Source organism: Sorex araneus, chromosome 1, assembly GCF_027595985.1.
Source record: "Sorex araneus isolate mSorAra2 chromosome 1, mSorAra2.pri, whole genome shotgun sequence".
Taxonomy (NCBI): Eukaryota; Metazoa; Chordata; class Mammalia; order Eulipotyphla; family Soricidae; genus Sorex; species Sorex araneus.
This window is the reverse complement of record NC_073302.1, coordinates 239,062,565-239,086,016: the sequence shown is the minus strand read 5'-3', so window position 1 is coordinate 239,086,016 and position 23,452 is coordinate 239,062,565. Positions and strand designations below refer to the sequence as shown.

The 23,452-nt window shown below is 39.3% G+C and overlaps 1 protein-coding gene and 1 non-coding gene across 4 annotated transcripts in view; both read right to left on the bottom strand.

Annotated features, from left to right (window-relative positions):
- KATNAL1 (katanin catalytic subunit A1 like 1) overlaps window positions 1–23,452 on the bottom strand; it is a 110,929-nt gene that overhangs the window by 26,334 nt on the left and 61,143 nt on the right. For all 3 annotated transcript variants that reach the window (XM_055139902.1, XM_055139896.1, XM_055139909.1), the window contains exons 4-6: window positions 14,488–14,656; window positions 8,302–8,429; window positions 7,870–7,975 (exon numbers count right to left, since the gene is read on the bottom strand). In XM_055139902.1, the coding sequence (XP_054995877.1) occupies window positions 7,870–7,975; window positions 8,302–8,429; window positions 14,488–14,656 (403 nt within the window). The remainder of the gene's footprint in view (window positions 1–7,869; window positions 7,976–8,301; window positions 8,430–14,487; window positions 14,657–23,452) is intronic.
- Window positions 636–855, bottom strand: LOC129401169 (small nucleolar RNA U3). The gene has a single exon (XR_008628124.1). It is a non-coding gene; the product is annotated as a small nucleolar RNA U3 (small nucleolar RNA).

Sequence of the window (23,452 nt, the reverse complement as noted above, 5' to 3'; positions counted from 1 at the left end):
AGACAACATTTCTACCCTACGTAGAATGATATATGCCTTTTCATTATAAAGGACAAAACTTACCTTCCACAACACACTTAAACAATAAATAATAGTTTAAGTAAAAAAAAATAAATAACCTCTTATTAGTAAATAGATAAAACCAAGTGGAGATTCAAACACAACCAAAAACTCTGTATTAGTTAAATGTGCTAAAGATCATTAGTTTACATAAAATAGTAGCAGGAAAGACATATTAAAATAATAGAATAAAAGCTAAATTTCAGTTAGATTTTACCTTTGGAAACAAAAAATAACTCTATAAAAAGGAATCAATGAGTAAAAATTACTTGAAAAGGCCAATTCTCTAATCTTGAAGACTAATGGATTTTTAAATACTTAATTTCTTCCAACAGGCTGGAGCGATAGCACAGTGGTAGGGCGTTCGCCTTTCATGCGGCCAACCCGAGTTCGATTCATCCGCCCCTCTCGGAGAGCCCAGCAAGCTACCTAGAGTATCGAGCCCATGCGGCAAAGCCTGGCAAGCTATCCGTGGCGTATTGGATATGCCAAAAACAGTAACAATAAGTCTCTCCATGAGAGATGTTACTGGTGCCCGCTTGAATGAATTTCTTCCAACATGTTTTTCCCCAAACACCACTTAGCGTGCATTCTCTCCTCTCCCTCTTCCAAGGGAAGAGAAGAACGATTGTTGATGGTAGAGGCAGTTGCAGAAGCAACACCCAGAACCTGCTTCCGGCTCAGGAGGGCATGCTCTATGCCCCACTCCTCCTCGTGGTTTCGGGTGCACTACACAATTAGAGTAATTTCACTAGAAACGAACTCTAGAACTACAATCCCTGAAAGTATAGTCTTTCAACATTTTTAACGGGAATTCAGGTACACAGTTAACACATTTCTTTTGCATAACAATTGGCAAGTTTAAGAATAATGCTGGGTCATTTGTTAATTTGGTTTAATAAGCTTCTAAGGAATTAAGCCTTGACAATTATAAAACTACGTGCATGCCAAATCTTATAATCTCTACATTCAGAACGGCCTAGACTCTATTTGAGGGTATAACATTTTAATACCCAGAACAATCACGGATTACTTGAGTTTGAAACACTAATTGAGAAAAAAAAAATGGGGGAAGGGCTACTTTGTAAGGAGTCTTCAATTGTGCATAAGATTAAAAACTGTGAAATAACTAACGGTGTAGACCTAACTATAGCAAAATTCACATTTTTCTTTCTAATCTCCCTTTTTAATGTCCTTTTAGTTTCAGTAATCTCATTAACGTGGCCATCTCCATAGAAATTTAGCATCTGCATAAAGATATACTGTTGGCACAGCACAACACTTATATACTTTACCTCTCTTGACATTATCTTTTTAATTATCTGTCCCCTCTGTATCTCCTTTCCTATTGGCTTTTCCCTTTACTACAGAAACATACTTATATCTGTCCTACTGAAAAAGAAAAATTTGGGGGTGTGGTGCCAACCTGTACCCGCAGAGCAAGTGCATCAGCAGCCTGATGGTGCCTTCAGGTTTCCTGATACCCCCAAATTGCCATTGTGCTTCTGGCTGGACCCCAACAACTCAGGACCAAATTTCCTGAGAAATTAAACGGCCTAAAGTTAGGTATGTTGGAGCCACATCCACAAATCACCTCCAGCTCAGTTATACAAGCTCATTTATCAGCCTTGCTTCAGAGACCCATAAATAAATAGGATCAAAAGCCTGAGTTAATCTCATACCTGTGCAAGGTGGAACAGACAGGAGGTGGGCAGGTCAGCCTGGTGCCCATTCAAGCAGAGTCCCCAGCAGCCGCTTGCTTCCACAACCCAAAATCAGTGCCATGCCCCCATCCTGACTCCATCATCTTGGGACAAACCTCACCGAGATATAATCTGAAAATTCAGGTATGCGGATTTTGTGACTGAAATCTCCCGGCTTTTTGTGGGGTCAGTAGAGGCTACCTCCCCCCACCTCCCTGTACTTCTGGAAGCCTCAGCAGCTCACATCCACACGCCAAAGCTGCCACCCACTTGAAAAAGCTACTCCAGCCTTACCTTCCCAATAAAAACACTGAACATCCTGAACAAACATGATGACCTCTTAGTACCTGTATTACAAACCATACTGCACTAAAGGAGAGAGAAAAAGAAGAAAAGTGCCTGCTATATAGGCAGGCCGGTAGAGGGCAGGGGGTGGGAGGGAAACTGGGGACATTGGTGGTGGAAAATATACTAGTGGAGGGATGGGTGTTAGATCACTGTACGACTGAAACCCAATCATGAACAGTCTTGTAATGGTCTATCATGGATATTCAATTAAAAAAAGAGAGAAAAAGAAAAAAACAGGGGCGGGGGGGGGGGGGAAGAAAAATCTGGGATCAAGAACATGGCTCAGATGCCAGACTTGTGAGGCCTTCTTGGACCACCAGCACCACACAGAACTCGCACTTCACTTGGCCCAGAGGTCCACCAGCTGCTTACCAGCGCCCTCCCCTTTGTGGTCAGCTTTCTTAAAGAAACTGTGTCTGTGCTTTGAGTTCTTCTGCCAAAGCAGATATTTGTCTCTACTGCCTACAAATACTTCACTGGTTTATATTTTTTAAAACATAAAAATACACAATTCACAAACCCAGTGGCTACTTCTGCCCTGGCCTTCTTGCTGACCCTTAATGCTGCCTGAACACCAGTGCTTATTTCCCCTTTCCTGAGTCTCTTTCTTCAGAAGCTGACCCTGGGATAAGCCCTTTCCAGATACCAGCCCACTCCTAGTTATCTTCACATTACTTGTTCCCCGCTGCCTTTTACTGTCTCGAAGCAATTCTATATCTTTTGTTCTTTCTTTTTATAAAACTCCTTGATCAATTTCATTTAAATCTATGTTAGCAACCACCACTTATACCTCAAATTTTAAATGTAAACTCAAACCCCGTCTAAGCTCCAAACCTCTATTTCTAAATATTTCTAAGTAAATACTGCTGAGTATTTACCTAAACATAATATTGTTTCTATTTAAACTTGTTCTTCTCTGTTTCCCACATCAGTTCACTGAATCCTGTATTATTAAGAAGTTGTCTGGCCTTTGTCCAGGATTCCTGGGAATGAGATTTTTAAATTGGCAAAATTTCCAAATGACAGGAGAAATGCTCTTTTTGGTTCATCTAAAGCTCTGCAATTTTATGCTGAAATGACCTGTGTCCGGGGTGAGAGGGTGGGGACATGCGATTAACACTGAACCTCCACAGAAAGGAGCTCTCAGTCTGGGACACATAAGCAGTGATTCGATCAATCATCCTACACATAAATACTAACATTACTGTTAAAAGCCATGATACTTCGATGGAAAACACCTCTAAATTCATGGAGTGAAAATAAATGGATTGTGAATATAAAAAGAAACCAGTAAGAACTCTGCTGAAACATGAATGCACTTCCATGTCAAAAATATTTTGTATTGTCATACTCTGTGAGTGGAAGTTAAAGCATCCTATTTCCATGGTGAGAGGAAACAGAACTTCACACTCAACATTCTCCCCAAATCTTGCCCTGTGCACTTCTTCCATGGGCGAGTTGTGATCTGCATCCTTTGGCTCCAATAAACTGTCATTTTAAATATGTTTTCCTTCAGCCTGTGACTTTTTCTAGAAGATTATCAAGGTTGAGAGGGGTAGTAGGGACCCCCACATTTATAACCAGCTGGTAGTAAATAAGCATCACTTGGTGGGCTGGAGCAATAGCACAGCAGGTAGGGCATTTGCCTTGCACGCGGCCGACCCAGGTTCGAATCCCAGCATCCCATATGGTCCCCTGAGCACCACCAGGGGTGATTCCTGAGTGCATGAGCCAGAAGTGACCCCTGTGCATCGTTGGGTGTGACCCAAAAAGCAAAAAAAAAAAAGCATCACTTGGGGACCCTGAAGTTTGTCAGTGGCATTTATAGTAAAGGCAAACTCTGGCAAAATGCTCTCAAATGCCAAGTTTTGATCCACTTGGGGTATGGCCAGAGGAACGTGCACACTCCTTCAAACCTGGAATCTGGGACTCATGCAGCTTTTCTCTCACTCTAACACTGTAACACTGTTGTCCCACTGTTCATTGATTTGTTTGAGCGGGCACCAGTAACGTCTCCATTGTGAGACTTGTACTGTTTTTGGCATATTGAGTAGCTTGCCAGGCTCTGCTGTGTGGGCAGGATACTATCAGTAGTTTGCCAGGCTCTCTGAGAGGGATGGAGGAATCAAACCCGGGTCGGCCGCGTGCAAGGCAAAAGCCCTACCCACTGTGCTATTGCTCCAGTATAGTTCCTCTCACTAATCCCTATAAATCATCAGTCATAATATTGTCACTCACACCTTTTAGACATCTTGCACAAATTCACTGTTTTTCATTAATAATAAAAACTTCTGTCTGAACCTCCAATGTCTTGCTAGCCTCCTGGCCACATTCTGTATTAATCTGCATATAGTCCCATATCCAAGCCTTTCTCTGCTGCCAACATCATCTTCTATATCTGAAAATTCCACTTTTGTGAGAAAGTGCCAGGGCCCACCATGATAGGTTGATTAACACCGACCATTCCAGCTGCTTGAAGATCCCATTTAAATATTGGTCTCAAGACCTCATTAAGTTTATTTTAAAAGTTATAGGCCCAGCCTTTCTGGAAAACAATATGGACATTCCCTCAAAAACTAGAAATTGAGCTTCCATATGACCCCATAATACCACTTCTGGGAATATATCCCAAGGATGCAAAAAAGCACAGTAGAAATGACATCTGTACCTTTGTACATCTGTTCATTGCAGCACTGTTCACAATAGCCAAAATCTGGAAACAACCCAACTGCTCTAGAACAGATGACTGGTTAAAGAAACTTTGGTACATCTATACAATGGAATACTATGCAGCTGTTAGGAGAAATGAAGTCATGAAATTTGCTTATAAGTGGATAGACATCAAAAGTACCATGCTAAGTGAAATGAGTCAGAAAGAGAGGGACAGACATAGAAGGACTGCACTCATTTGTGGAGTATAGAATAACACCACACAAGACTGACACCCAAGGACAGTAGATGCAAGGGCCAGGAGGATTTCCCCATAGCTGGAAGCCTGCTTCATGAGCGGAGGGGAGAAGGCAGATGGAATAGAGAAGGGATCACTAAGAAAATGATGGCTGGAGGAATCAGTCGGGATGGGAGATGTGTGCTGAAAGTAGATAATGGACCAAGCATGATGACTTCTCAGTCTCTGTGTTGCAAGCCATAACCCCAAAAGTAGAGAGAGAGTATGGGGAATATTGTCTGCCATGGAAGCAGGGAGAGGGTGGGAAAGGGGGGAGTATACCAGGATATTGGTGGTAGGGAATGTACACTGGTGGAGGGATGGGTGTTGATCACTGTGTGATTGTAACCCAAACATGAAAGCTTGTAACTATCTCACGGTGATTCAATAAAATTTTTTTAAAAAGAGTTATAAGGACCAAAGACATATGCTGATCCTGGTTTGACTTCTGGTACCATGTAGTCCCCCAAACGCCACCAGGCATAACACCTGAGATGTTCAAGCATCAGTGAGTTGGCTAAAGAAATCCCTGATAAAGCCCACTCACCACCTAACCCTCAGGCCCACACTGACCTGTCAGCTGTGTGGCTGAGAATCTCTGGAAACAGCCCCTGGGACCCCTGAGCACTGCTTTGGAGACTCCCTTTAAATTTAATAAAGAGAGACTACAGTAATATGTTCCCAGTTAGACAAATATGTAAGAGTGCAAAAGAAAAAAAATTTCCAGCCATATCTGACAGTGTTAAGGACTTACTTCTGGCTCGCTCTGAACTCAGGGATCACTCCTTGAGGGCTCAGGAGATAATAGAGGATGCTGGGGATTGAACCCAGGCTGGCCTCAAGCAACGTAAATGCCCTACCCACTGTTCTATCACTCCAGCTCCAAGTCTGTGAGAAATTACGTACTGTGAAGCAATCAAAATGTCACAGCGTTCAAAGCTACTTGTGTAAATTAATTATCTCTTCCTTTCTACTTTTAGACATCAGGAGAGGAAGAGATATGAAGAAAAATAGACTTCCTTAGCTAGTTCAGAAGAGAAAGCAAAGTAGGAGTATTTTTTTTTTTAATTTCACTGTCCCAGTCAGAATAAAGGAAGACTCTGCCTGTGGCTAAAATAAACAAAAATTTCAGTCAGAGTCCAACAAATATTTTAATATGCTAAGGTGAAAATATTGAACCTAACAGGAATTAGATCTGGGAAGGTTTTATTTCTTTAAATTTTTCAATTTACAATACTATTAATAATGTTTTCTTGTGCACATAATTCCAATACCACACCATCACCCTCCTCCAGTGACCCCCAAATCCATCCTTCCCATTACCTCCAACTCAGTTGTGGGGATTAGTTCTTCTATTAGACCTTTGGACCCATGCTGCTCCCTTGCTATGTATCATTAAGCTCCACCTGTGAGACAGATCATTCTTATCTCTCCTTCTGACTTCACTCAGAATGAGATCCTCTAGTTCCACCCTTGTTGCTGCAGACTGCATGGTCCTATTCTTTCTTAGAGCCGCAGAGTATTCTATCATGTACATATACCACAACTTCTTGACCTAATCATCTGTATTTCCACCTGTGAGACAGATCATTCTTATCTCTCCTTCTGACTTCACTCAGAATGAGATCCTCTAGTTCCACCCTTGTTGCTGCAGACTGCATGGTCCTATTCTTTCTTAGAGCCGCAGAGTATTCTATCATGTACATATACCACAACTTCTTGATCTAATCATCTGTATTTGGACATTTGAACTGTTTCCATATCTTGGTTATTATACTTAGTGCAGCAATGAATAAAGGTGTGCATACTTTTGAATTGGTGTTTCTGTGTGTGGGGGATAGACAGCAAGAAGTGGTGTTGCTATTGTTTAAAGAAATCTCCATGTTCCTTTCCATACAAGTTGAAACAGATGGCATTCCCACCAACAGTGGATGAGAGTTCCTTTCTCATCATAACCCCACCAACAATGGTAGACTTTAAACTCTAAAACAGGGGTCAGAGAAATAGTAGAGCAAGTAAGGTGCTTGCCTTGCATTCAACCAATCGAGGTTCAACTCCCAGCATCATATATGGTCCCCATTGCAATGCCAGAAGTGAGCCCTGAGCACAGAACCAGGGACCCGCAGACATCTGGACATGTGCTGTCATTCCTAATAAAAGCCTCTTTAACAGAAAGCAAACTCATAAAGAAACAAACATTCTGAGAATACCTGAAAACTACAATCTTAAGTGAAATGATCAGAATAATTAGTGGGAAATATGCCAACTTTGGTGAAAGAATTGATTTGATCTAATCCTTATTCTATGAGACTATGTGCTACTATTTCATTTGTTTGCTACCTTTATATTTAAAGAAACAGACATGCAGGAAAAATTTTTTTGTTTTTTTGTTTTTTGGGCCACATATGGTGATGCTCAAGCATTACTCCTGGCTCTATACTCAGGGATTACTCCTGGAGGGACTCGGGGACCACACTGGATGCCAGGGATAAAACCCAGGTCAGACACATGCAAGGAAAGCACCCCACGTGCTGTACTACTGCTCTGGCTCTGACTTGCAGAAAATTCTTAGAACTAATTTCTATCTGTGTCCCTAGAAAAAATGAGTGACCACCAAACTCTAGTTAGTTGTAACACTCCAAGCCTCTCTTGTGACATGCAAAGGCAGCAAACCTCAATAGCCTGAAACCCAGATACTCAGGAGAAGAATAAACCTCTTCCAATCTTTATAAACTGTGTTAATAAGCACATATCATTTCCTTATCATAAAAACACTACTTTCACACCTACATTATTTTAAAAAATTCTCACCTTCCATGGTCTTCGAATCCCTTTGAAAAAATCAGGCATCCACATTGGAAGAACAACAGCTTCCCTCAACAACTTCTTAGCTTCCTCCAGGTCTGCTATGTCATCCCTATGTGAGAATAGCAGAGTTAGCAGAGTTTCACACTTACTTGAAAACACCTTTGATAGACAGTCAATACTATTTTCATTATTTGCACTTAATGAAGTATTTTTCACTAAAGACATTACCCTAATCCTTACTGCCTTTATGGCAACATCAAATTAAAATATGGTCTCAGTTACATTCTGAAAGAACTGTCTTGTCGATTCTACACACTCACGGTCTGAAAGAAGTCATAGTTCAGAGTTAATGAATAATAAGAAAAGACACATTCTCAGCTAACCTATAATTTGTTTTCTCCTCTGCTCTAATTTAGGAATTTAAAGGATTCTAACCAGTGAATGCTAGGATTCCTGGATACAATATCTCTCTCGAGAGCTTCCACCAGGTCTTTATCATATCCAGCACCATCAAATTTCAGAATATCACCGTCGCTTGCACCATCTTGCATATTTTTTCTTCCCTAGAGACAAGTATAAAAAGAAAGCAGTGGTAAATAACAGAAAAGTCTATTTAACATCACTAAACTTTTGAAATACTGTAATCACTTTTTAAATAATCTATTATTTTATAGTGTTTCCTGCTTACCCAAATTCCTAATAACCCAAATCCTACTTATCAAAACTTGGTGAACTGGACAACTTTATTATGCACTTAATGAAATTTACATCTTGGCGTAGATAGGAACAGTTAAGATTAAAATGACACTTGCTAGATACCAAGGAATTGGGAAAGCCTACTTTTGAATTTGTGGACTAACAGGATTTCCACCACCACCAGAAAATATTTGGAATATTAATGCAGAAAGCAAAGGAAACTAATTACTGGTGACTTACTACCTGGCAGGAAATCTCACATATATCATCTCATTTAATGCCTTGATGCTACGAAGCAGGTGGTATTATCTGGACATTTATAACTAAATTATCCTCAAGTGGTTATATAAATTAAGTTCAGAATTATTAAATGTCAACAGAACAATTATTAACTCGGGCCATCCTGACTTCCTGATCCCATACCCACATATCAAACCTCCTTCATGCGTAGCTGAATCAGCTGCAAACTCAAGAGCATGTTGTACAGAGCACATTACATCCTCCAAAGCAGATGAGGAAATGATGAGGACAGGAAAGAGTTGGGACTCTAAAAGGCTTTACAGAAAGCCTTTTCTCTGTTACTGTAAGGAGCCCTTCAGAACTTAGGTTTTCCTTCCTAGAAAGGTTGTGAACCACATCATAAAGTCACTGTAATGGCAATAGTTTTTTATTTTTAAAAAAAACCTTTTAAAATAATATTATTAAGCAATCTAGTTTACCCCCAAATTCTTTATTTAATAATATGGTGGCTTTAAGGATGAATTATATGCTCTGGGTTTCTGTGGGGTTCTGCCAAGACTGACTCAGCTTTGAAGAGCTTCAAATGAAACGTGTCTCGTTGCCAGAGACAGTTGAAGCAGTAGAACAACTTTCCTTGGCAAGAACCTCCCCAAAGGCTCAGCTTCAATAACAATTGAATTAGAAAATGAAGCGGGGAGGGGACAGGTTTAAAATACGAGTCAATTTTCTAAATTAATTCTGAAGAGGGGAAACAGAACAAACCCCTACCATATCTCATCTGAGATAAACCCAAGGCTCCATCATAAGGGGTACTAGGGAAATAAACATTTCCCTCTGGTGTCTCCAGGTGTTTAAGCTACTTGGCAAATTACCAATAGCACTTGCGGTCACCTAACACAACCCTTCCTTTCCCATCCCCCATGAATAACTTAGAATTTCTCAGTAGTATGGTAGTACTAAGCTAAATTTCAAAACACCAATATTCTGTTAAATGTTCTGACACTTGAAGTGAATAAATTTCTGGCATACCTCCCCAGTAAATATAACATCAACAGATTTAAAATAAGTTCATCCCAAATTCACATTTTACAATACAGACAGCCAAGCTATGAAGCCACATTCAAACATATCACTGGGAACATTTGGAAACCACTTAAAAGCTCCTCTAGAAACAAATTAATTAAAGAATATAACAGAAATGGATTTATCTAGGACTTAACAAGCTCTGATATGGCACTGTAATTTGAGACTTAACAAAAAATTAGCACTAAAAAAATAAAAGGAGGTAGTCATTTCAATTTGAATGTGCAAATGGTATTGAAAATTTGATGAACATTAATAAGAAAAAGAGATAGAAAGATGAAAACTTGCATATTTATCTGAAAGTAATAGGAATCATAGTACTTTTATTAATATATATGATTATATCAACACATTTTATTGCATATCAAATTTTAGATCAATTAATGAAAACACAGTATATGGCATTACAAAGCATCTAGTCTAATGGGTCTAAAAACAAACACAGGTAGACAAACAAAACCCCTCCTGTTGTGAACAATTAAGTATTTTTAAAAAATGAGTGATCTGGGCCAGAGTGATAGTACAGTGGGTGGGGCGCTTGCCTTGCACTCGACCGACCCGGGTTCACATCCCTGGCATCCCATATGGTCCCCCAAGCACCGCCAGGAGTAATTCCTGATTGTAGAGCCAGGAGTAACCCCTGAGCATCACTGGGTATGACCCAAAAAGGGAAAAAAACAACAAATACTTAGATAAACTGGAATAGGAATATCAAATATAATTGTTATTTCAAATAACCACATAGATTAATTGTAGTATCTAAAAGAAATTGTTTTCATGTTATTACCTGTAACATTAATAATAAATAATACAAGCTGTAAATATGGTTCAATGTGCTGTAGCACATGTGCTGCATGCAGGAGTCACAGGTTTAATCTGTGGTACCACATGGTCCCCTGAACACTGCTGGAAACAGCCCTTGAGCACTTTCAAGATGCCTTTGTAGCTAACACTCACCACTTACTCCAGGCCAAGCAATGACTGAATGCTTGACTAAACTATATTAAAGCACTAATTTAGGGGCTGAAGCAATAGCACAGTGGGTAGGGTGTTTGCCTTGCATGTGGCCAACCCAGGTTTGATTCCCAGCATCCCCTATGATCCCCTGAGCACTGCCAGGAGTAATTCCTGAGTGCAAAGCCAGGAGTAAGTCCTGAGCATCACCGGGTATGACCCAAAAAGAAAAAAAAAGCAAAAAAAAAAAAAGCACTTACTTAATGATGTTAAAAGTACTACCAAGTAAAAATTACTATTTCCATCTTGCTGTTAAGAAAATTTAGGCACAGAAAAGTTAAATAAATTGCCCAACAACACACAGCTAGATTCTAGACAGCGACTCTAAAATTTTTGCTTTCAACTACTTTAGGACACTGTATCATACTGCTGTATGCTTTGTACCTCAAATCCAATGTGGAAAGTAAACACAAGCAAAGGTAGAAAGATCTCTAAACTGCATCCACCATAACACTATCATTTTACAAAGAAAAACAGGGTGTGAAACATTGCTTACTATTTTCAGTGTATTGTCATATGTTCGGGTAATTAATCTCTAGTATCCTGAATGTTATTAATGTGTTTGCTGAACAATATTTACAAATACTATGTGCCAGGTATTAGTCTGTGTAATAGAGAATACCAATAACCAAATAGAAAAAAATCCCTTCTCTCATGAGACACACAATCACTTTCGAGGATATAATAAGTAAATTAAATAAAACCTATAGTAAAATATTTGGTAACTGAACAACAAATAACTACTTTACTATATAATTATAATGCAGTAGTGTTAAAAAATAAAGTAACAATGAAATCAACACTGCAAGCGAACTGTTTGTGGAGCTATTTAATACTTAAAGAACAGAACAAAATACCTGGCTAAGAAATACCAATATACTTTTAAAAACAAGTTATTAATAATAGAAATGGCCAATCAACGTATGGAAGAACTTTCCATCCCATTTACCATGAGCATACAGTACTCATGATATACATGATAACAAAACCAGGAGCTATTGCAACCACATAGGACAGAGAGTCGCCAATACTGGGGAGGAGGCGGAGCAGCTCTGTGGGCACACTTGGCAACAGGGACAGCCACTGTATAAAACTACCTACAAGTTCATTTAAATACGCTTAACCAGTGAACCAGCAATCGCACTCCTAAACGGGACAGTTTTAATACAAAACTATACAAAAGTGCCCCCCATAATAACTCCACACCAAAAGTAGCTCCAAGTTTGACTCCTGGCATCCCCCGCTGCCAGCAGCGTGGGTGCATGCACTGCACTAGCAGGTCCACCCTGCAGAGGCCAAGAATGACCAGAATGGCTACCTGAAGTTCTGTACCTGAACTTCTGTGACCATTAGCATAAATTATATGGGCACTGGCATGGAAATCGCATAAGTTACAAGCCAAAGCTGATTCTTACTGGTTTGCCAACAAAAGTATCAACTTAAATTTTCAGGAACCATGTGAGCCAACCATAAAAACAACCATAAAGAGGGCCAGATCCATAGTACAGGAGTTGGGCCCGGGTTCAATCACTAGCACCTCATATGGTCCCCTGAGCCCTGCCAGGAGTGGTCCTTGAGCACCAAAACAAAAGCAGTCATAAAAATTAAGTTAGAAAAACTCAGAATGGATTATATCAAAAATAAGGTAATTAATACTTCAAATTCCTCACATCCTAACTATTTAACCACTACCAATGCCCTTGAGGTTATCTATTAGGGTGGAAATAAAATGCAATGGCAAAATGTAATGACATTTCATCCAGGTTCAGTTCAGTGACATGCTAGCAAGCCTGGAGTGTTTATACCATAGAAATCAGGAAATGCTACAAACTGGGGCTTGATTTATTATTTTGTTGACTGTCTAGATTTAAGAAAATTGGCAAAGTGTTCAGATGCAGATGAAACTAAAATAGTGTGTCATTTCTGTAGTTCTTCTTTTGTAAATAGCATGAAAAACGTAAGGAAACATTTTTATGTACAACATTAATGGGAAAAAATATATCCACTAACATACAAGCCAAAATGACACTCCCATTCATCCATCCTTCACTGCATCCAAAGGTCTGGGTTCTATTCCAGACAGCACAGGCCCCTGAGCACCCCCCCAAATGGCCCCTGAGCTCAGTGCTGAGAGCTGAGTACTCCCAGGTTTATGCCTGCTTCCCCCCTCAACAAAAAGGTGAAAGGTATGTGGCTTCTCCCATTCCAGCTCCATCCCTTGCTCTAATCTTGGGCAAATCTTTTAATTTTTTTTAAATTTATTTTCTAATTTTTATTTCTTATGGAAGAGACCATACCTGGTGGAACTAGGGCTGCTCCTGGCTCTGTACTCCCGGCAATACGCAATACTTGGGGGCAGAAAAATGTATTCAGCACTCCCCACTTAAGATTTTTCTTCATTTAGAAAATGGGTTTAAGACAACCTCATCTGATTTATGAGACTGTTCTATGGATTCCTATTTAATCTCTCCAAATGGTGTCTAGTAAGGAAGTACCCAGTGAGCCATAAACTAGATGCTTCTCTTGTGTTTTGTAAAATTAAAATAAAGATTGAGGAGCTGGAGAGACAGTACTGTGGGCAATGTGCTTGCCTTGCACAGGGCCAAGCCAAATGTGAACCCCGGTAAACCACATGTTCCCCTGAGCACTGACAGGAGTGATCCCTGAGCACAGACCTAAGAGCAAGTCCTAAGATCTACCAGGAATGGCCCCTAAAACAAAAGAAATAAATGATAATCAAAATTGAGGTTTAGAAATGTGTTCAGTCAACCTGGTTAGATCCATATTCTGTAAGATGATATCTAGGGCATTTTTCTAAAGTCTGTTTGAGAGCAGTACAGAATTTCTACATAGAACTATATACCAATTTCCCTGATAAGTAAAGAAGCATAATTAATCCTAGTAAAGGAAAATTTTCTTAGTAAGGAGAAAAAAAGTCATTAGACTCTAAATTTACAAATAAATTAAAAATAAAATTTTAGTAGTGAATTCCATTCACATTTTATTCTATCATATATAGTATATAATATATTCTAAAACATATATGTATATGTACGTTCCTTACATTGTTCCCCTACAGTTATGTTCTTACTATTCATTTTAACTCAGAATAATTCCTTTTTTTTTTTTTTGGTTTTTGGGTCACACCCGGTGATGCACAGGGGTTACTCCTGGCTCAGGCACTCAGGAATTACTCCTGGAGGTACTCGGGGGACCATATGGGATGCTGGGAATCGAACCCGGTTTGGCCACATGCAAGGCAAACACCCTATCCACTGTGCTATCACTCAAGACCCAGAACAATTCTTTAATTACACTTTTTAACTTTTAAAACTTTGATCTTGAAAAATTATACAGAAGACACATTTCACTAGAAATGTGTGTGCATTTTTGAAAAACCAGATCTGTGGAGTTTACTGGCATTCTTATAGCCTGGCCTTTTCACATGCAAAGACTGCTTCACTTTTGAATCAAAGGTCTTTTTCATCTTTTCCATGTCAAAACCAGGGCACTCTTAAAGTTAACGCAAGTATGTACCAAAAGTCATGGACTTCAAGTGACTGAGTTATAAAGAGACAGTAGTCTTGCCTTGTCATCTCTCCCTCTTGCTCTGTAGTCCTTGTCCTTACTCGTGGAGGGTTTTTCGCTCTTTGATATTGGATGTGCTCGGCCTACAGGTCCCCGGGCTCCTACGCCCGCCACATCTTTCCTCAGAGGTCTTACTTCTCGATTGGGACGCCTTATCTGAGGTGGAGCTCTGACAAGAAAAAAATAAAAGTGAAAATTAGTCAGAGGCAAAAGAACTGTACCTTAGTCAATAAAACTACAAAATCAAGACACCCCAAATCTCAATTTTTTCCATTTGTTGATTCATGGTGATAACTAGTAAGTCAATTTGTAACAGTTCTTTTCTATAAAGAACTACCAAACTACTGTTTGGTAGTTGTACAATATAAGTACATATAAATCACATGCAGGGCACCAACAATTTTCTCCAAAATACTTTTTCATCACCAACAGAGGGCAATACAGACTATTCCCATGTAATTAACTTAATGTAATGGGAAGTCAATTACTTTATCCATTATTATCCAAAATGAAGAAGTCAAAATTTTTAAAGTGTTGAAAACTAAAAGGACAATTCAAAATGTCTATCTGAATGGTTTACTAATCTATTTTAGCCCCAAACTGTTTTGTTTCTAAATTAGAAAATCCAACATTTCATCATTCATTGAATTACAAGTGGCAGGATTTAACAATGGAATCATACAAAACATGAAGTATTTGTGTATAAAATATTATTTATTCTAGATGGTATCAACAATCGTAGATCATTAAAATTATGCAGACCCCAAAACATGAAGTTTGACAAATATGTAAAGATAACCACGTACACAACATGACATTTTGTTTCATGCCATATGAAATGTACTCTTCAAAAAGCAGAATTTTGAAGTTTCTCAGCACAGTATGTATCTGTCTGTCTTTAGGTGCTGAGAAACTCCATTCCTTAGTTCTTCCTTGAACCATCCTTATCTCTGTCTCCCACCTTTATAATTCTGCCAGCATTTGTTGCCCTGTGGATGTGGATCCAATTTGTGTGTATGCATCTATATATACACATACACGAGATCCAATGTATACCCTTCTCACAGATACACTATATCTATTATTATTCATTTCCAGCTTTATGCTTTTATTTTTCATAACTCATCCAGAGCTTCCTGAGATCAAAAAGTGATATGTGAATACAACTTAAAATCATACAAAAGAGAAACTGAAAGGTAAGGATGATTATAAAGGCTAAAAGAAGTCTTAAAAAAAAATCAAACACAGAGAAGCTGGTTAATCTGTGTGTTCTCTATTAGGTTATCTAACCTGACAGCTAAGTCCTTGGAGTTCAGTTCACAGAAACAATTATTTACTGAACACCCATTTGGAGTATCTAACCCCTACTGTGCTAGGCCTTAGGCATAGAGAAAGATAAACAAGCAGCCTTGTGAAAGAAATCTACAAGGAAAGGAACTAGAATAATTGGTTATACTGCATTATCAAACTTTAAGTTCTTACATTATTGGTTCCAGTGTATTATTGGCTTTAGGGCTTTGTCAAAATCAAAAATGTGATGAGACTGGTAAAAAAATAAAAACTAAAACTGGGCCAGAGCGACAGACAGGACAATGGGAGGTCATTTGCTTCGCACGTGGCCAACCCAGGTTCGATCCCCAGCACCCTGAGCACTGCCGCAAGACACTCCTGAGTACAGAGCCAGGAGAAACCCCTGAGCATTGCTGGGTGTGATGCAAAGAGCCAAAAATAAATAAATAAAAATACAAACTAAAACTGAAATGGAACTACATTGCTCCACTCCTGGGTAGTTGCTACGTGGTTGGTTTGTTTTAACTTACCGTTTATTTACATAAAGGGGTAGAAAGTAATAGTACAGAACTTTATTTTTATTCATACATATTTGTGTGTATATGTATCTTTTCCAAATCTGATTTATGGTTGTGGTCAAAGACCATAAGACGAGACTAACAAGCTCTTTCACACAAAACGCATGTCAAGTCTGCCCTTCTGTTAGCAGCGGTGCCTGCTATTTAAATAGTCTGCCTGTGAATCTGCTAACTCTGTAGATGCAGTGCCAGCCTGAAGACTCTGCCCCCAGGAGCATCCCTGAAAGCGACATGCCAGGCTGCTCAACAGCAGCTGGACTGCCCGGCCAGGCCTCGTTGTTGAGGGTGAATAATAGTGAATCTTGAACCATTCCTCAGCTGGCTGGGCTCGTGATCCCCAACCTCAGCATGCTACGTAACAATTGCTCAGGAACCCTGCTGTCCTCCATTTTACACATGTGGAAAATGTGTACACATTTTACACATTTTCCAACCCGGTAAAGCGTTACTTATACACAGGTGTTATATCCGAGGTGTTCACTGCAGCTGACTCTGTCCTGCCACTTACTATTCTGGTAAGGGGCACAAATGAAACCAGTGTACAAGACAAATGTGCCATTTGTGGCAAGTCCCACAGCTCACAGAAAGGGTTCCTGCACTTTGTAAGTCTTCAGTCCCATCTCAGTGCAGTTTGGTATTACATTTGTAAGAGTCCGTCGACTTCCCAAAGGACATCCTTGATTCTGTTCTGTACTTCTTCGATTAGCGCATCAGTGCACAATGTCATACTTCAATTTAAGGACTCAGCGACAGCTTCCCAGCCATGCACAAAAGAAGTCTCCAGGCTTCTTTTACTGGTCTCTTTCTAAAACAAGACTTAATGGAGTTTCAATGCCTAGAATGCTGACATCGAGTCCAGGGGCTCTCTATGAGGATATTTCCTATACAAATGGGAATTATGTCTTACTCTATCATATGGAAATAATCCTCATTTCCTCCAAAATCCAACATTACTTAGCTATATTTAAAAATCAGTATTCTATGTAAACATTCTTAACAGCATTGTTATAGTAGCAAACATCTGCAAATAATTCACGTCTATTATCACACTAGATTCTTTTAAATTATACAACAAATAATCCGTGTCCATTATAAGACAAGATATTTAAATTATATAGCCCTACAATGAACTACTATATGCATGTACACATGAATTAAAAAACATATGAATTAACAGATAAATCTCAGGACCATGAAGCTGTCAAGTAAAAATGTGAGTTCAAATATGAAAGTTCCTAAGTTTGTAACTGTACCCCACGATGATTCACTAATAAAAATTTTTTTTAAACATGTAATTTCAAAGAGCACATACAGTAATGTGAACCAAAACATATATTGAAAATGTAAAGGCAGGCAAGGAAATGATAACCCCCAAATTCAGGACAGTGCCAAAGTCTGAAAGAAGAGGGAAGGGAACAGGATGCAGAGGAACTCACAGGGGAACTTCAAAAGTCATACTAATTTTCCTTATTTTAAACTCTGTGCTGAGTTACATAGATGTTATTATATAGTGATCCTTTTTACCTTATCAAAATTCTAAGTATTCATTTTATCTACTGAGTATGTAATAAAATTTTCAGTATGACTTTACAATATTAGTTCAAGTATCTCAACACCTAAAAAAAATAAAAACATAGGCTTGCTACAAAGTTTTTGTCATGTCCCAAAGAGAAATGCACATGTTCCAGTAGTGATGTGGGCTCAGAGTCACATCCTCATTTTAACCTACTGAACTACGATCTGGAAAATCTCCAGAGAAGACCAGCCACCAGAATACAACTGTCCTATGGCACAAATCCTCCACAAATCTAGGAATCCGAAGAGAGAGAGACTTCTCTGGAGATGCTTTCATTCCAGGTGAGATTAACAAGATGTAAAATAGCCACAATTTTCTCCATTTGCTATATAGGCTCCTTCTTAAAATTCCCATCTTGGGAGCACTTTCCATTCCAGTTTTGTTTAATGGTTAATTCCAATTTCTTTCACTATCTCTATTTGTTATTATATTGTTCAATTTTGGACATGAAAGTAATAATCTGGAAGAGAGCCTATACATGCCCAATAACATAAAGCAGGTATGTATATACCTGAAGTTAATTTCTGTGAAGGAAAAAACCAACTAATCTCTCTTTCCTATTGCATTAATTTAAATCTAGAATTGCACAAACAAGAAAACATCTCTGAAGTTAATAAAAAGAAATATAAGTATCCAAGTAATTCATGGTGATATTTTTACAGTAATAACTTGGTATACAATAAATGAGACTGCTGAGTTCAAGAAAAATTATTTGTTAAGAAATTAAGAGGCAAGGGGCTGGAGCGATAGCACAGTGGGTAGGGCGTTTGCCTTGCATGTGGCCAACCCGGGTTCGAAATCCAACATCCCATATAGTCCCCTGAGCACTGCCAAGGGTAATTCCTGAGTGCAGAGCCAGGAGTAACCCCTGTGCATTGCCGGGTGTGACCCAAAAAGAAAAAAAAAAAGAAATAAAGAGGTGAGAAGGAGCCCCGTAGGGTGCCAGGCCCAGAACTGTCTGTCTAGAGGGTGGTGGTCTCAGTGGTGGGACACTGTATGTCTAAAACCCAACTGTGAATAACTTTGTAAATCACAGTGCTTTAATAAAATAAGATTTATAAATAAAAAGAAATTAAAAGGCAAAAAAACAAGTATTAAATAAAAGCTGAAATAGCTCTGACCTGAAATTAGACATTAATGAGTCTGAATTTACTGAGTATTTTCTTTTGTAACACCTGGCAGTGTTCAGGGCTTACTTCTGGCTCAGTGCTCGGGTATCGCTCTTGGCAGTGCCTCAGAATAAGCCTTTTACAGCCATGTGCAAGGCAAGCACCCTACCCACTATATATGAGAATCGGCCCTACGATTTGTTTGTGCAATTCTCTGGCCCTACGATTATGATTAATGCACATTCTCACCAAATATAGAGCAACTACTTTTTCAAATCAGTATTTATTGTTTACATAAATACTTAACTATGCTAGATATTCTACTGATGTTAAAATCATGCAAATACTATTCCTGTGCCATAGAGAACCAGTATAGTGATCTGCAGTCAGCACTAGACTTATAATCCTAAAAGCTGAGTATAGTTTTATTCCCAGGCCCACTAAGTATTGACTCTATGAACATATCACCCAAAGTCTCACAGTTTCATGTTCTTCCTCTGTATTTAGAGGTAATACCTTGTAAAAATTTTAAAGCTACTTCAGCTGAAATATAGTATGAAATATACTGTACATATACATAAAATGTTGTATATTAAATATAAAATTTGACACTTTAGGGGACTATATGACTACCAGTATATTAAGCACTGTTTGAGGGACCCCCGTCGGAAACAGGTATTATTTACTCTGGAATATATTTTGAATTAAAATTGCTTATACCTCTCATTAGCCACACTTGAAAATAACAGCTATACAAGTATGTATTTATCTCATAACAGAAATATTACTATAGATTTGATTATTTTTTATATTTCTAAGTCTTCCTGAAATTAAAAGGTACTCATCACTGCATCACTGTCATCCCATTGCTCACCGATTTGCTCAAGCGGGCACCAGTAACATCACCAAGTAAGATTTGTCGTTACTATTTTTGGCATATTGAATACACCACAGGTAGCTTGTCAGCTTCAGCTGTGCGGGCAAGATACTCTCAGTAGCTTGCTCAGCTCTCCGAGAGGGACGGAGGAATTGAACATGGGTCAGCCGAGTGCAAGACAAACGCCCTACCCGCTGTGCTATTGCTCCAGCCCTAACTGGTCCGAGTGCAGTAGTGTTTACAATTAATTGATTACAGCCAGTTATAGACTTACCCTCTACAAAAGAAAATTGTCTTTATTATAAATGTAGTATGTTAGGGAGTATAGTGCCGCCAACAGGTCAACCTGTACCTATGGGGTGAGTGCATCAGCAGCGGCATGGTGCCTTAAGGCTCCCTGATACCCCAAAATTGCCACTGTGCCTTTGGCCAGACCCCAACAACTTGGGACCAAGTTTATCAAGAAATTAAATGGCCAAAAGTTAGGTATGTAGGAGCCATGTCCACAAACTACCTCCAGCTCAGCTATACAAGGTCATTTATTGGCCTTATCTCAGAGACCCACAGATAAATCTCAAAAGGGACCAAAAGCCACAGTTAAGCTCAGATCTGTGCATGGCTGAACAGACTGGGGTAAATCAGAGGGGGCAGGTTGGCCTGTGCCTGCCCAAGCAGAGCCCCAGCAGCCGCTTGCTTCCACAATCCAAAATCAATGCCATACCCCCGGCCTGACTCCACTGCCTCAGGATGGAAAATTCCGGTATGCGGGTTTTGTGACTAAAATCCCCAGGCTTTCATGAAGTTGGTGTGGGCTACCTCCCCCTACTTCCCAATACACGTGGAAGTAATGGCAGTCACCTCCAAGAACCAACTTCAGCGCCACCCTGTAAACTCTATTACTGGCCTTGCTTCAGAGACCCATAAATAAACCTCAAAAGAGGCCAAAAGTCAGAGACACAGCAGCAAGTCCTGGAAGACAGCACAGATCCGGAGATCTCTCCGGGCTCCATATCCAGCCAATTTCACTGGGGAACCCCAGATGGAGCAGATGCAGTCTCCCCGCCTACTCCAGATGGAATCCTGGCAACCAAGAGCTTCTACAAGCAAGGCCCAGGTATGCGGGTTCCAGGACTAAATCTCCATGCCCCATGACGAGTAAGGAGAAGCTGCTAAAATCTCAGGGCTGAAACAAATGGAGACGTTACTGGTGCCCACTCAAGCAAATCAATGAACAATGGGATGAGAGTGATAGTGACAGTGATGACTCCTACATTAAAATGAATAAATAAATATAGTATGTTAATAAAATGCAAAGGGAGCGTAGAATCTAGAAGACAGCACACAAGAGAAATGAGGCTGACGATCTTGGCCGAGCTCTTGTACTCATGGAGAGAGACAGAAGTTTCCTCTAGGAAGAGTAACCAAGGATTTGCTCTCACAGGACGTGGGATTCTGTCTATTACTGTGAGCAAAAAAACGCGGGTTGGGGATGTAGCTCAGTGGTCCAACACTTGCCTTGATTGCCATGACTCTGTGTTCAATCCAAAATAATAAGCAAAAAAACTTTACCTAAAAATGGTTCTGGGCAGGTGGCATTCCTAAGGCACAGACATGCTCAGAAGAGTGACATGGCTCTAAACAAGTCACATATTCCTACGATTAAAACTTTAGCCCATCTCAGCTTCACCAAAGAAAAGCCAGCAAAGAGAGGTGAAGGGGCTCACCTTGCATGCTACACACCTAGGTTACTTTATTTTTTTTGTTTTTAGTCCATACCCAGTGGTGCTGAGGTATTACTCCTGGCTCTTCACTAAGGGATTACACCTGGCAGGGCTTAGAAGACCACATGAGGTGCCAGGTTGGCCACATGCAAGGAACCACCTTCCCCTCTGTACTATTTCTCAGGCCCTTGCTGACCCAATTTAGAACCACTGGGAACCCCCAACCCCTCAAAAAAAGTCACCACAGATAACAAAAAGATAACTGTTACAGACAATAACAATACAGACAATAAAGTTTATGTCAGAAGCATAAACAAATTTGAAAAAATATAAACACAAATCTTAAGTACAAATTTTTAAAATCCACATTTAGATAATTCATAGTGAAAGAGTTTAATGCTGGATTTTTAAAATATCTAATAATAAAAATGAGAGATAAAACATACTATAAATAATTGGTCTGCAATGCAAGTCAGAAGGCAAAACAGTAATAACGTCACCTTCAAAGCACAGAGAACCAAATTCTATCAAGCGAGTACTCTATGCTAAACTATCACTTAAGAGTGATTGAACAGAGGCCAGACAGTACAGTGGGTAGGGTGCTTGCCTTGCATGTAGCCAACCCAGGTTCTATCCCTGATATCCCATATGGTACCCCAAGTACAACCAGGAGCAATCCCTGAGTGCAGAAGCAGGAATAAGCCTTGACCACAGCAAGGTATGGCCCCAAAACAAATAAAAAGACTGATGGAACAATAAAAGCATTCTGAGGCAACCTAAAGGTTTACTCCTTTTAGAGCCCTTTCACATAGGAGGAACTACTAAAAGCTGTGGTTGAGCACACAGAAAACTGAAACTAGAGAGTGAAATGCAAAGAATGGTGAACAAAACAGTTGGCAGACACATGGATACATCTAAATATAATTTTATGCTTATTTATATTTAGATTTAATATATTATATGTAACATAGTATGTTATGTTATAATATAAATAAAATATAAAATATAAATAAAATATATTACATTTAATATAAATATATTTAGATTTAGATTTAATATGCACTGTAGCACTGTATCCCGTTGTTCATCAATTTGCTCAAGCGGGCACTAGTAACGTCTCCATTGTGAGACTTGTTACTGTTTTTGGCATATCGAATACATCATGGGTAGCTTGCAGTTCTGCCATGTGGGCGGGATACTCGCGGTAGCTTACCGGGCTCTCTGAGAGTATAATTTATAATACATTATGTATATAATTATATGTAATTTTATATTATCATTCACTCAACAATATCTACTGAACACTTACACTATACCAAGGACTGCTTCGATGCTAGGGAGTACAGCAATAAAAAGGGGAACACTCCACACTGTACAGAGTCTATTGCATTGTGGGAAGGGAAAATAATAAGCACATAATATGCCAATAATAGGGTGGGCTAAATATTGCAATAATAAGAGTGATGAGAAATAAGGGCAGAAAATATTTTAAATAAGGTGGTCAAGGTAACATTTTTACATGGTATTTGGGCAAAGATCCCAAATGGGGCTAGAGCATCAGTCATCTTTTTATTTTTCCATAAAGTTGTTCACAATAATTGTTCACATTCGCTATTTTGACACCAGTCCCACCAACATCACACCTTCCCACCACCACCATTTCAAATTTCCCACCAACACTCAAACCTACCAGACAGGCAGATGCTAGATAACCTATCTGTATGAATAACATACAATGTCACGCGGCCGCACGCTCCTAGAAATGTAAAGTTTTAGATAATTACGGTCTGGAGAAATCTCTGCAGTGTGCTGCT